This window comes from Zalophus californianus, chromosome 10 (assembly GCF_009762305.2).
Source record: "Zalophus californianus isolate mZalCal1 chromosome 10, mZalCal1.pri.v2, whole genome shotgun sequence".
NCBI classification, from domain to species: domain Eukaryota; kingdom Metazoa; phylum Chordata; class Mammalia; order Carnivora; family Otariidae; genus Zalophus; species Zalophus californianus.
In genome coordinates, this window is record NC_045604.1 from 52,713,622 (window position 1) to 52,729,560 (window position 15,939).

General features: G+C 36.2%; 1 protein-coding gene across 5 annotated transcripts in view; it reads right to left on the reverse strand.

Annotated features, from left to right (window-relative positions):
• Positions 1 to 15,939, reverse strand: part of RABGAP1L (RAB GTPase activating protein 1 like) — a 758,983-nt gene that overhangs the window by 535,054 nt on the left and 207,990 nt on the right. For all 5 annotated transcript variants that reach the window (XM_035722282.1, XM_027611227.2, XM_027611226.2 and 2 more), the window contains one exon: positions 14,239 to 14,332. In XM_035722282.1, the coding sequence (XP_035578175.1) occupies positions 14,239 to 14,332 (94 nt within the window). The remainder of the gene's footprint in view (positions 1 to 14,238; positions 14,333 to 15,939) is intronic.

The window sequence follows — 15,939 nt, forward strand, 5'->3', positions numbered from 1 at the left end:
TTTACTTCCTCTCATTTACTGTTTAAAATCATCCTATGAACTTATTCATAAAAATGAATGTGTTAATTATACATTTCTGGGAAGCATTTCAAGGCATAAAAAGAACCATCTGAATCCCTTGACATGAACGTAGGGCAAGTTGGCTAATGACGTGGGTACAGCAGGGGATGGGGAACAGAATGCTGAAGGCGGATCACAGGACTATCATGTCTTGATATACCCCTACATCCTCACCCAAAGTACTCCCTAAATGAAGGACCTAGACCTTTCCTACAAAACCTATACAACCTATACAACTTCACCTTGCTAGAGGAGTAGCATATACTTATCAGCCAAGGGTATTTAGAAACGAAACAAAGGCAAATATTTGTTGTCATGAAGTCAATGATGACATAGTAAGTATGCTACTCTAATAATCTGCCCAACTGAACAAGGAAACTGACTTGCAGTGCCCAGTCTTGTGAATATAAATTCCATTCCTCAACGTTTTCTGGTGCCTAGCTTGAACCTGGAGCTATGTTTTATGCCCCTTTGCTCAGATTTTATCTCTACTTGTATTTGTTGCTCAGTTTTGATCTCTTAGAGCTGACCCTGGTGTTACCATCTGGACTCCAAATCTTGATGATGTACTCTGGTTTGATCTAACGTTCAGGCTCTGGTTTCAAGTTTTAGCCTTAAAAGTCATAAAACCAATATGTCTATTTTCTATTTTCTAAAACTGACCTCCCATCTACTTCACCAACTTCTCTAGCTTATGCATACTCTTCCATCTCCAGCCCAGACCTCACTTTTAGCAGACCCTTCCTCTGAAAATATGTTCCATTCTTTTCCCATTCAATCATAATCTGGCCATTTTGGAAAAACTGTTATAACTTCCATAACTCAAAATCTCAAATAAATTCATCCCATTAATATTTTTAATAAGCCATCAAGTGCATGTCTATTCTGCTTTCTTTCAGCCTCTTCAAAGCAACTTTTATAGTGCTGAGTTAGAGAACCTAAGCTGCCAATACTGAATGGCTTGGAGCAAAATGAAATAAAAGGAGGTAGAGCTTATATGATTTAAAACACTATTGCATATTAGGGACCAGAATTATGCTGTTAAGTGAAAAAAAGCAAGTTTCAAAATAGTATATATGATATAATTTTAAATATATATTCTCTGTCTCTCCCTCTCTCAAAATTTTATATATAGTATTATTTTAAATACATATTCATGCTCTCTCTCCCTCCCTCTCTTGCTCCCTCTCTTTCTCTAACACATAATATTTTGAAACCTGAGCTCAGCCTGCACTGGAAAAGAATATAGAACAATATACTCCAAAATATATGTGCAATAGAATTAAGCGGAAAAGTACTTCTTTTATATTCCTCTGCTGTTTAAAATATTCACAATGATCTTAAATTCTTTTATAATTATACACAAAGTCATTTCAATTCTTTAAATTTCTCTCATGGACTTAAACTAAAATATAACTTTAATTTGTAAAAACAACAAAGCTAAATATGCTCCACAAAATTTCTTGAGAGTAGTATTCTCGAGAAGACTTACACCTGAGTAAACTATCTAACACATGTAACTTCCAGCTGCCTCTTCTTTGCTATCAGTTGAGTATATTAGCAAAAGAATATTATGCCACAAGAGAGCCAGGATCAGTCACAAAATGATCTTTCTCACAATTTATTTGGTTCTGATTATACTTTTGAATAGGAAAAACATACGTTGTTTGAGGGTAGCTGAGTTTCTGTACTCTTAGGGTAAAAAACTGAACTAACTAAAAACAAGAGTGTACAAAGGTCTAAGGTTATTTCCTCTGAAATTAAATGCAAAATATTCTGAATTTTAAGTCCCATAATATAAGGGGAATAGCAAAGCAATTAAATATACGCTACATGTTAGATAGATCAGTAAAGTCATCAGTGTATCCACTGCTATTAAAACTCTAATACACACCTCCCATGTAAAAGAAAGCTTTCCTCAACCCCACATAACCCTCTAGCTATCATGCGGTCTCCTACCCTGCAACAACAAATTTCTCAAAAGAGTTGTTAAATAGTCATTACCTCTATTTCCTCCTCTCCCACTCATTCTTCAATTCAGCTCAACATGGCTTCTGCATCTCTCCTTAGTTTTCACTGAAGTAATGCATGACCTCTCTCCATGCCACTAAGTTCAAGGGACATTTTTCAATCCTTTCACTGTTGACCACTTGGCTTCCTTTGGCTTCAATGACAAAGCCCTCTCTCTTCCCCCTCACAAACCCCACTGCTGTTGCTTCTCCTCTGTGAACCTTCCAAGTGTTGTGGGTGCTCTCTTCACACTTTCCTCAGTGGTCTACATCTCATGGCTCTCTCGTCTCTGAGCGTTTTCACCCATGCCCATGTGTTTGGAGTTCCATAGGCTCAAAGGTGCCTCAAAATCAACAGGTACAAATCTTAATCTATATTCTCTTCCTAAACCTTGTCTCCAGGGTATCCCATCTCAGTGACTGTCACCACAATCTATCCAAATTAGAAACCGAGGAGTTACTGTTGACATTACTCTCTGTCCTATAGTAATCCATCAACAAGTCTAATGCATTTCTTTCCTGACCTTTCCAAATTCCATGCACTTCTCCCTATCTCCACTGCCACCAATTCTATTCACCCTAGACCACGTACATCTTCCTAACATTGACTTGTCGTACTATATTTCCAATACTGCTGGCAAATATAATTTTGTATAATGATTTAAAATAAGATTTTATATTTGCAATATCTTTTCCTACACATGCATACATACACATGCACCCCTAATGAACATTTTACCACAACATGATTCAACTCAATCAACATTCAGCTTCTAGCTGACCCTCAGCCATCTGTCTGGCCAAGCATTATGGAAAAAAATATTTTCTCCTCTCTTAAAAACCTAGATTCTATTTATCTTTATAGACTGACATTTAAAAAGAACTAAGTAATTCATAATGCTACATGATTAACAGCTTTAATTTACTGATTTTCCTGGTAATCATACAGTAATTATATTGCATACAGCACCCTAATACTTAAGGGGCACTAAGGGATATCAAGCCAAATACTACTAGTATACTTCTGTGACCAGGGAGGACTCAAATGAAATAGCAATTTATGGAAATAATCATTGCTTTCAATATTTCTGATAAAACTTCCTATTAATAATGACATATGGCCATTGCTTTAATAAAATATTAACTGCAGCTATCAAGAGACCTAGAAATAGGCAACCAGTTGTTACGTGGAAACAAGAGGCATCTAATTATTTAAAAAGTCACACATAAAGCAGATATATACTAAATGTATAGTAATCAGGTAGTTTTTATAACACAAATATAAACTCCAGAAGGGCAAGAATCTCTGTCTTCTTTACTTTTGCACCCCAAGTACTTAGTGCCTGGCACAGTGAAAGCATTCAATATATTTTAGATAAATGAGTAAACAGATTTATAAAATTAAATTAATATGATCAACTACTAAGGCTAAGCAAAAAAAAAAAAAGTGCTTTTTTAAAAGCAAACATTCTTTTAGAGGATTTTAATAAGATCATCGAGCTGCCATGAATTCACCTAGTTACATTCAAAAGAGGCATCTTTTCTTGAAACTATCTAGGCATATAAGAATTTTTCTATTTCCAAAACTGCCCAGAGAGAATTTCAAAGGGAAGATAACAATTCTTTTTTTTTTTTTTTAAGATTTTCTTTATTCGACAGAGACAGCCAGAGAGGGAACACAAGCAGGCGGAGTGGGGGAGGGAGAAGCAGGCTTCCTGCAGAGCAGGGAGCCCAATGTGGGACTCAATCCCAGAACCCCGGGATCATGACCTAAGCCGAAGGCAGACACTTAACGAGAGAAATCAAGAGAGGAAAAGCCACTGAATGACACTGAGTGGTCACTGATGGAATTAGGGCAATTTTTTTTCTTTAAATTTTTTATTGTTATGTTAATCACCATACATTATATCATTAGTTTTTGATGTAGTGTTCCATGATTCATTGTGTATAACACCCAGTGCTCCATGCAGAACGTGCCCTCTTTAATACCCATCACCAGGCTAACCCATCCCTAGGCTCTCTGCTCAGAGGGGAGTCTGCTTCTCCCTCTCCCTCTGCATCCCCCACCCCCACTTGTGTTCTTTCTCTTGTTACCTCTTTCTCTCTCATTCAAATATATAACTAAAGTCTTTAAAAAAAAAAAGAAAAAGAAAAACTTCAAGAAAAAAGACAGATTAAAGGTCATTCTGAAGATCAAAAGCATGTATTTTGATTTGGGGGTAGAGAGGAGCATTTTTCCTCAGTTGAAAAAAATGGAACATTATATGTTAATGTGAAAAGGAAGAAAGCTATAAATGTTCATGCTTAGTGATTCTAGTCTTTCAGGTTTCCTCTGAGCTTATATTTTATATTGTTCTCCCAGCAGTTTGTTGATGCTTGGTTAGGCTGAGAGACCACAGATTAAGACAACACCTGACCACTTGGTGAGTGTAGCCATGAAGAACACAAAGTGCCTATTAAATATGTATCAATTTTCTGATATTCTAATAAAAGAGAATGAATAGTTTGAAGATGGTTTTATTCAATAAACCAGTATCTAATTTTTACCTCAGACATTCACTTTGTATTTTTGGTTAGGAAATCTTCCTGCTACAAAATTTGACCTTTATACCCTAAGTTTTCAGAATCAGTCCTCTGTTTTTCTAGTCTTCAAAAATCTCAACAGTTTCCACATAATTTCAAAACCAGAAGCAGTTATCCAGAAGTAATTCTGCCCAATTCCTTAAATTCCCTCAATAATTTAATACTCTGGTCATCAGCACTACTATTTTGAATATATTCAGCGCGTCCAGAAATCTTAATACCACTTTCCAGTTTGGATTTTCCAAGTCCTCCCATCACAGATATCTCCTCTCTTCCTCCCTCCCTGCTACTGGCGCTCCTCCCCAACTCCAGTACACTCATTTTTTTCCTGCAGTTATTTCTTCAAGACACCTTAACTTCTTCAACACACCACTACTAAGCTTTTTATACACTCTGTTTTTAGCTTTCTTTTCCATACTATATTTCTTTCTGATAATTTCAATTCGTATTAAATTTTTTCCCTTTACATCTTTCTAGTGGTATATTTAATTAACTGAATTCTGATTTTATCCCTAAAAGTTTCACTTTATTTCAATACAGTGATCTAGCTGTTGTATACTAAGTTCAAAATACTTTCAACTATATTTTAGTTAAAAGTTCATTAAGAAGGGGCACCTGGGTGGCTCAGTCGGTTAAGCACCTGCCTTCGGCTCAGGTCATGATCCCAGGGTCCTGGGATCGAGGCCCATGTCGGGCTCTCTGCTCAGTGGGAAGCCTGCTTCTCCCTCTCCCACTCCCCCTCCCCCTGCTTGTGTTCCCTCTCTTGCTGTCTCTGTCAAATAAATAAATAAAAATCTTTAAAAAAAAAAAGTTCATTAAGAACACAGGCTAAAGGGACACCTGGGTGGCTCAGTCAGTTAAGCGTCTGCCTTCAGCTCAGGTCATGATCCCAGGGTCCTGGGATGAAGTCCCTCATCAGGCTCCTTGCTCAGTGGGGAGCCTGCTTCTCCCTCTGCTGGTCATTCCCCCTGCTTGTGCGCTGGCTCGCTCGCTCTCTCTCTGACAAATATATAAAATAAAGTCTTTAAAAAAAAAAGAACACAGGATGTCTCCTCACTTTAAAGAAAAATACCCCAAAGCAAAATTGAAGTATTTTATACAACAGGTGCTTTACCTAAATAAATCACAAAAATAACTTCATTTAAATACCTAACCAGTATTGCTAAGACTCACCAAAAGCTTCTAAATGTAAAGAACACTAATGTTTAAAAAGATATTCTAGGAGCAATTAAAAATTTTTATCAATCTTTGTATAATCGATATAAACTTCTCTCAATTAGGCAAATTTTACCCTTTTTATGCATATGAGTTATCATGACACAACTGCGATAATGAGCCAAATAAAATAAAAATATTTGAATTGTAGAAGATGCAGCAAGTTTTGTAAATGTCAAAAAAAAAATCAGTTCTCTTAGTTGTTTAAAATAGTTTCCTCACATAGTGATCCAAAGGGGCACCTGCACCTCAATGTTTATGGCAGCAATGTCCACAATAGTCAAACTATGGAAAGAGCCCAGATGTCCTTCGACAGATGAATAAAGAAGATGTGGTGTATACATACAATGCAATATTGCTCAGCCATCAGAAAAAATGAAATCTTACCATTTGCAACAATGTGGATGGAACTAGAGGGTGTATGCTAAGGGAAATAAGTCGGTCAGAGAAAGACAATTATCATATGATTTCACTCATATGTGGAATTTAAGAAACAAAACAAGAGGCATAGGGGAAGGGAGGGAAAAATAAAATAAGATGAAATCAGAGAAGGAAACAAACCATTAGAGACACTTAACTATAGAAAACAAACCGAGGGTTGCTGGAGGGGAAATGGACATTAAGCAGGGCATGTGATGTAATGAGCACTGGGTGTTATATGCAACTGATGAATCACCGAACTCTACCTCTTAAATAATGTACTATATGTTAATTTAAATAAAATTTTAAAAAATGAAATAGTTTCCTCAGATTCTTTCAATGAATTTCTTGAAGTCCACTACTAAAAATATAATTTAGAAAAATATTTTATTTCTAAAAAAAAGTACATTGAATTATAGCTGAGAAGCCCTGTCAATTCTACCTCCGAAGTCTTTCCTCACTTGGAACCTCCTCTCCCTGTAAGGCCTATGAGTCTGGTAAGATCTCATCAACCCATGCAATTACCTCCCAACCAGTTTCTCTATTAACAGTTTCTCCCTAAATAATAAAAAACCCCATGGCAATTTTAGCTTTAAAAAATTTGTTGAGGATTGTCTTTACTATGTTGATAACTACTGAAGCTGGATGGTGGGCATATGAGGCTTTACTCTATATTATTTTCTCACTTTTGCATATCCATGACATCACAATTATCTTTAAATGTTTATATGCCTCTGTAAGATGGCAAACTCCTTGGAGGTAGGAATTATCTCCTATTCAACTTTAAATCAGCAATGGCTAGTACAGTTCCTAAGAGAGAGTAATTCTTTTTTTCAGTTGGATGAAATCATCCTATAGGAAAAAATAATAAAATGGTCAAGAAACATGAAACAACTCAGTGTTTCAGTTAGTTTATTAAAATGGTCTGGTATGAGTATACATTCCTATCTTTCTTCATTATGAACCTCAAAGGTAGGAACTGTGTGTTTATCTATGTATCTCCTAGAGCCTAGGAAGATGCTTCATAAAATCTATGTTCCAACCAAGTTATAAATCTTATATTTTATAAAAACAGCAAAGCTCTCAATTTGCTATTTATTTAGTCACCAAAGTAATTTGTGTTCCTGCCATTCTCATGGTCTCTCTTTAGACTCCTACTAGAAGGCTGGCAAGGGAATCAATTTCCTAATTTATTCTCTCCCTCTCATTAAAACTTATACACTCTTCTATAAAAACCAATCCAGTAATCTACCCACATTAAGAAATGGCACCTGTCCACTTGGCTAAAAAAGTTCTGGCTCTGGAGCCAGACTGTCTAGATTCAAATCCTGACGTGGTCATTTACTCATTGCATGATCATGGGCAAATTACTTACTGGCTCTTGAGCAAGTTACCTATTCATTGCCATTATCTTCTATACATTTTTATACTAGCTTCTTAACATAGCTGCATCTCAGTTTCTCCTTTTCTATTTTTTTTTAAGATTTTATTTATCTGACAGAAAGAGCGTGAGAGCACAAGCAGGGGGAGCAGCAGAGGGAGAAGCAGGCTCCTCGCTGAGCAGGTAGCCTGATGCGGGGGGCTCGATCCCAGGACCCTGGGATCATGACCTGAGTCCAAGGCAGATGCTTAACTGACAGAGCCACCTAGGTGCCCCCAGTGTCTCATCTCTAAAATAAAGATAATAATAGTCCCTACCTCAGAGGGCTGCTGTGATGACTAGAGTAAGGCATCTAAAGGGCTCAGGATAACACCTGGCACATAGTAGGTAAACTTAAGTCAGTTATCACTTTGTAGCCACAACCCCCTTTCCTCCTATTACAATGAACTGTCTGTGCTCCTAAACACAACTTCTCCATTAATCAGCAAATCCATCTCTTCTTGCCTATTCAACGACTTCTCTTGCAACTGTGTCTTCTCCCTCTGGCATTATCAAATTTTCTCTCCTAGATTATTTCCAGCAACATACGACATACTAAATTGACCATTTTAATTTTTAGAATAACCTCTCAATCCACATGCACTTCCTAACATGTCCCCATTTCTTGTCATCCTTTTATAGCAAAACTACTCTGAAGAGGTCCTTATACCTGCTGATTATCTTTCTTCTTAGACATAGTCTAATCAAGTTTTCATTCTTACCTCTCCAATGAGAGGTTCTTGTCAGGGTCATCAGTGACAACCGAATTGCTGGATCAAGTAAAATTCTCAGCTTACTCTGACTTGACCTATCAGCAACCGATCGTTCCCTTCTTCTGGAGAGACTTCGTTCCTTTGATTTCTATCTTGTTTCTTCTCCTACGTTTACAGGTTGTGTTTTCTTGGACTCCTTTATGTGATCCTCCTCATCTCTCCAACCTCCAAACACTGGAATGGACAAGGGTCTGGTCTCTGGATGACTTCTCTATTCGCTCCCTCAGTAAACTTGTCCATTCTAACAGCTTTTAAAAATCATCTATACGCTAATTGGCTCCCAAACTCCTATTTCCATCCTTACCTTTCCCTTGAACTCAATCTAACATGTAACTGACTAAAGGACACATTTATTTGGATGTCTACAAGGCATCTCAACATCTCCAAAATCTTGATTTTATCCTCCAAAGGTGTTCTTCCTCCCCTTGTCTTTCATATCTAAGTAAATGTGAGACCTAGTTGTTCAAGCCAAAAACCTTGGCATCATCGGTCAGTTATTTCTTTTTCTCAGGCCACACAGGAAACATAAGCAAATTCTATCAGCTCTGTCTCAAAATAAATCCAGAATCTGATCACAACATGGCATAAGACATCATCATCTCTCTCCTGGTTTATTTACAATAGTCTTCTAACTATTCTGCCTGCTTCTGTCTTTGCTTTCTTATAATTTATTTTTCACTTCAAAGCCAGAATGATACTTTCAAAATGTTTAAGTCAAAACACCTCACCATAACATGACATGATTAAGACACAAAGTAGTCAAGTAACCGCCCTGTGAAAAATGAATCTTACTTATAATCTAGAAAAAAAAATCAAGTACCAAATGTAGCTGTGTAAAATTTTCATAGACTTGAAGGGACAGAAATCTGTAAGTCAAGAATTTTCATTCATAAATGCATTCAATAAATTTTTGTTGAGTACCTACCATATTCTAGGCACTGTGACAGGGTAGGAACCTGTAAGACAATAGTAACTTTGAGGAGGTCATGTGCATTTGACATAACTTTGAAGGGTTAGAATAGAAAAATTAGTTTGAGACAGTGATTCCTACACTAAATTCTACAATTCAAAGAGAGAGGAATGTGAATACAAGGATAACAAAGGCACTGACCTAAGAAAAGCATACACTTCAAAGAGCTACTCTATGTATAAGCTGTGAATTTCATTCTTGTCTTTCTCCTTTTTTTCCCCATTTCCTTCCTTCATTCATATTTATTACTTGTTCTGATGTATTCTGTGTAGTACACAATATAAAATAAGCATTTGGGTCTTTTTTTCTTTTGTTTTTCTGATATAGTAGTAGCATTTTGTGCTTCAGCAATTAAAATGCTCAGGATTAATGCTCTAGGTCTTGGGGGTTTGGATTTTTTTTTTTTTTTTTGCCATTTAAGTAAGGTACAATTTATGCAGTGTAAAATTCACCCCAGTTCTGTGAGTTTTGACAAATTCATATAGTTGCATGGTCATCACTAGAACCAAAATATAGGACAGTTCAAAAATTCTATGCTCTCTTGTAGTCAACACCACCCAACACAATCAATTCTTGGCAGCTACTGATAAATTTTCTATCATGATACATGTTTTGGCTTTTCTGGAATCTTATATAAATGAAATCATGTAGTATTTAGTCATTCAAATCTGACATATTTCCCTTAACATAATGCATTTGAGATCCATCATGTTGTTGTGTGTATCAGTAGTTCATTCTTTTAATTGCTCAGGAATATTCCACTGACTAGATGCCAGTTAGTTGATCCATGTTGGAGAGCATTTGGATTGTTTCCAGTTTGGGGCAATTATGAACAAAGATGTTGCAGACTTTTGTATACAGGTTTTCATTTCACTTGGGTAAATACATAGGAATGGAATTGGAATTGCTGGGTAGTGTAATAAGTATGTGTTCAACTTTATAAGAAAATGCCAAACTTTCCAAAACAGCTACACATTTTGCATTTCCACCAGCAAAACATGAGAGCTGCAGTTGCTATGTATCCTTGCTAGCTCTTAGTATTACAATGCTTTTTTGCTGTTGTTTTGTTTTATTTTAGTCATTTGAATGTGTATAGTAGTATAGTAGTACCTCACTGTGGATTTAATTAGTATTTCCCTAATGACTAATGTTGTTTAGCATTTTTTCATGGCCTTATTTGTAATCCAAAATGTCTTCTTTGGTGAAGTATCTGTTCAGATCTTTTACTTATTTATTTATTTTTATTTACTTGAGAGATAGAATGAGAAAGAGAGAGAGCAAGAGAGGGGGGAAGGTCAGAGGGAGAAGCAGACTCCCCGCTGAGCAGGGAGCCCAATGCAGGACTTGATCCCGGAACTCCAGGATCATGACCTGAGCCGAAGGCAGCCACCCAACCAACCGAGGCACCAAGGTACCCCCAGATCTTTTGCTTATTTTTAAATGGGAGTTTTTTAGTATTGAGTTTTGAGAATTTTTTTATATTCTGGATACAATCTTTTATCAGATAACTGTTTTTGCAAATATTCTCTCCCAGTGTGTAGCTTTTCATCTACGCTGTAGATGTAACGTGGTATCTCATTGTGGTTTTGATTTGCACTCCCCTAGTGGCAAAAGATGTTAAGCACCTTTTCATGTACTGGCTGGCCATTAGTATGTCTTCTCTGGAAAAATGTCTATTTACATTGTGTGGCTCTATTTCTGAACTCTCTATTCTGCACCTTTGATCTGCGTCTGTCCTTTCATCAATGATGTCTTGATTACTACAGCTTGATGGTAAGCCCTGAAATCAGGTAGTATGTGTCTCCCAAATTTGTTCATTTTTAAGTGTCTTGGCTATTCCAGTTACTTTGCTTTCTGTGTAAATTTTAGAATCAGCTTTTCAGTTCCTACCAAAAACATTCCACTAGGATTTTGATCGAAGTTACATTGATCTCAAAGACTAATATGGGCGGAATGGAAATCTTAACAATACTGAGACTTTCATCCTATAAACATGGTATATTTTTCCATTTATTGAGGTCTTTGATTTCTTTCATTACTGTTTTCTACTTCTTCAACGTATAGATCTAGTAACAGTTTGTTCAATTTCTACCTAAATGCTTCATGTTTTTTTCTAGTGCCTTTATATGTTTTTAAATTTCTATTTCCAATTTTTCATTGCTAGAATACAGAAATGATTGATTTTTGCAAACATTATATCCTTATATCCTACAACCTTGTAAAATTTAGTTTCCAAGTTAGGTTCTGCCAATAAGTTAACAATGGAGCAATAGAAAGGTAGAAGAAAAGAAAGGATTGTATTGCCAGTAGTAGCTATACCTGAGAATTACTGATACCTGCCAGGTGCTCTAGGAAATACCAGCACCAATCACATAGTGTCCCCCTACCAGCTCAGATGTCTGGGTAACTCTGCAGAAGCCAAGAACTAACCAAATGACCCTCCCCCACAGGTCCTTCTAAACCCTCGCTGCTCTGAGCATCCTCAGAAGCCTAAGCAACCAGCTGGGCAGCCTTCTTCAGAGGTCCCTGCACCAGCTCCTCAGGAGACCTCCCTGAGGTCCTAGATTCTGTTTACAACACTTCTTCCATTTTTTTTCTCCACCTCTAGAGGATACTGCTGCTTCTTACTACTTGGGTTATGTCAGCGTCCTCTTTCTGTTGTTGGGCATTCTGACACACCAGGAACCAATTCTGTCTGAAAAGGCTGGCATGGCTTCTGCTTTCTCAACTGGATTCTGACTAACAATCTTCTTGCTCTGACCAGCACCCCTCCCCCACTTCCCACACCTAACTGTCCTACAGAATTCTCTTAACTAATGACAAAGATTCTCTTTTTGACTGAACTCTACTCAGGCTCACCTGAACTCTCTTCTTAAACAGGCCCTGACTTTTAAGCTTCCATGTTCATCTCTGCATTGTCCAACTTTAGCAAGAATCCTACTAAGTCAGTTTAGCCAGGATCCCCCATCTTCAGTATCTGATCACCCTTGATTTCTAATTGAGTTCCTCATCTTCCACCATCCTCAGACAATGTCCAATCATCCTGATCCACCTTTAGCAAGAATCCTGTTAGGTCAGTTTAGCCAGGAGCCCCTTTACCCCTGATGTTTCCTCTTAGTAATTCTCTATTGGCTATAAATTTGTACTTCCCATATTTGGAGTTGAGCCCAGTCCCTCTCCCCTATTGCAAGACCTCATTTCAGTGATCCCTACACTTACCATGATAGCTCTCCCTCCCTGAATAAAGTCTTCCTTACCACCTTTAACCAGTGTCATGAATAACTTTTAACACTAACTCGGGGCCTTAGAAAATGAAAATTCATCTTAAAGGGGGCAATAACAAATCAGTAAAAACATATGATATGAATTTAGAAAGGTGGACAATGTTTACATGAATCGATTAGCTTCTGGATATAGTACAGGGAAAAATTGTGAAAGGTTTTTGAAATGGGCTAAAGACACTACTGAACACCTTTTCTATGGAATGTTGCCCCTTCTGGGAATTATCTGAGATGACAGAGGTGTATGTCTCTATTTGTCTTTAGGCAAATTTACAACTCTCAACAGGTGTGTAGAAAACTGGTAACAATGTATAAGTTTTTTGTCCATAGCCATGAAAATAATTCCTGTTCATGACAATGCAAGTGAATTAGCAGGAAGAGAATATAAATTTCCAAATTGAATTCTCATTTTGATTGGTTCTAATATCTTATTGCTTCCCATTAATTAATGAGTTAAATAAACTCTCTAAGATGTGTTCATTTCACATTTGTATGTGTGAGATAAATAAGATTAAATTTTCTTTGTTTAATTAGGGGAGGCAGTAAGCCCTCCCTTACTCTTAGGGCATCTCTTTTAAAAACAAAGACAAAATATAATAGATTCCACACTCTGGTCAGGAAGTTGACAAAACTATTCTCCAGATTTTATAGTGAGAAGTCATGAGCTTTCCGACCCTCAGAACCATAATGTATCTCCTAAATTAAATCAGGAGTCTCTCAGGATGTGTATAGGAGATTATCATAAGAAGCATCCATTTGTCTCTTAAAAAGATAAAATTTTAATTCTTCTTTCTTCTAACTTTACTGTACAAAATGTGTGAAATTCTGCCCAAACTTAGTAGCTTCTCCTGGACCACCAGCATGCATGTAATTTGACATATATACTCAATAATAAATCATGGTTTCTATATAATGGTATGGCAGAATGATTTGTTGGTAAGATTTTTAAATTTTACTAACAAATTATAGTCATGATTACCTCTTTAAAAAACTTACCTGTAATAGGTATAAATAGCATATGCATAATAAATACAAAGTACCCTTTTTTTGTAGTTCTAGATAAAATACTCCAAAATATAAAGTAACAGTTTTAGTCAGAAAAAATAAAACAGACTGAGTTACAGTTTATAACCAGTGGTGAAATGAGCAATTCTAAGCACTACAGCCCCTGTTCATGGTAACAGACTTAGTAGAGAAAGGAAATATGACCTTTTAACGATAGGTATTTACATGTTTTAGCAATAAAGCATACAGTTGACTACTGTGAGCAATGTTATGTCTAAATGAAACAATAAGGCAAATGTATCTTCCAAAAGTAAGTTAAATAAGACCATATTGGATGGAAGACCCAGCCAAACATAAAGAGTGTCCATGAATTATGTTTTAACTTTTATGTTTTTAAAGTACATTAAAATACTAAGATAAACATATAGATTTTAATTAATAAGACAAATTAACATCAACTACGTAAGTGTAAAATTTTCAATACAAAAAAATAAATTTTTACCATCTTCCTAGCAATTCTCCCCAAGAATACAGGATCTTCTCAGGACAATCCTTAGACACATCACCTGTTCCACTTGAGAGTTCATTATCACTCTCTGCAGAAGAAACACAAAAGCAAAAATGACAAACATTGTACTATATATCTGATATTTATGTATTATAAAGAAAGAAACATCACTATGTGTCTAATAAAACAAGCAATACTTCTACTATTATGCCCATTGCAAAAAAACTTCATTAACATTATTTTAGTGCCTAAATATATCTCAAAGCATAAACATTTTATGAAAATTCCTATTCACAGTTTATATATATGAAATTGAAAATAACTATATATAAATAACTTTATCCCAAGAGGATAAAATTTTAAAGCTAATGGTAACATAAGTAGAAATTCCTACATGATATTCTAATCACCAGATTAATATTCTCAAATATTAATATTTTATTAGTATGCCAACACTGAAATCCAGAATCAGATATATATATCAATATATAACACCAAGAAATATATATATTATGATACAAACACCAAACAACTAGAAATACAAGAAAAATTTTATGGTTTTAAAGATATATTCATAAGTACAAATATTTTTGACTAAAGGAAAGATTAAACTATTTGGCCTTTTTAAAATCACAACTTTATAAACTATCCCATAATATAAAGTAATAGTTTTAGAAAGAACACAACTGGTTGAGTTACAGTTTACACTCAGTGATGAAAATGAGTAAGTGTAAGCTGTGTAAATCTTTTTTTTTCTTTTTTTTAATTATGTTATCTTAGTCACCACATAGTACTTCATTAGTTTTTGATGTAGTGTTCCATGATTCATTGTTTGTGTATAACACCCAGTGCTCCATGCAGGACGTGCCCTCTTTAATACCCATCACCAGGCTAACCCATCCCCCTACCCCCCTCCCCTCTAGAACCCTCAGTTTGTTTCTCAGAGTCCATAGTCTCTCATGGTTCATCTCCCCCTCTGATTCCCCCCCCTTCATTTTTCCCTTCCTTCTCCTAATGTCCTCCATGTTATTCCTTATGTTCCACAAATAAGTGAAACCATATGATAATTGACTTTCTCTGCTTGACTTATTTCACTTAGCATAATCTCCTCCAGCCCCATCCATGTCGATGTAAAAGTTGGGTATTCATCCTTTCTGATGGCTGAGTAATATTCCATTGTATATATGGACCACATCTTCTTTACCCATTCATCTGTTGAAGGGCATCTCGGCTCTTTCCACAGTTTGGCTATTGTGGACATTGCTGCTATGAACATTGGGGTGCATATGGCCCTTCTTTTTATTACATCTGTATCTTTGGGGTAAATACCCAGGAGTGCAATTTCTGGGGATAGGGTAGCTCTATTTTTAACTTTTTGAGGAACTTCCACACTGTTTTCCAAAATGGCTGTACCAACTTGCATTCCCACCAACAGTGTAAGACGGTTCCTTTCCCCACACCCTCTCCAACATTTGTTGTTTCTTGCCTTGTCAATTTTTGCCATTCTAACTGGTGTAAGGTGGTATCTCAATGTGGTTTTGATTTGAATTTCCCTGATGGCTGATGATGAATATTTTTTCATGTGTCTGTTAGCTATTTGTATGTCTTCTTTTGAGAAGTGTCTGTTCCAGAGCTGTGTAAATCTTTTAAGTGGTAACAGAGCTGCTAGAGAAAGGAAATGTAATGGGCACAATT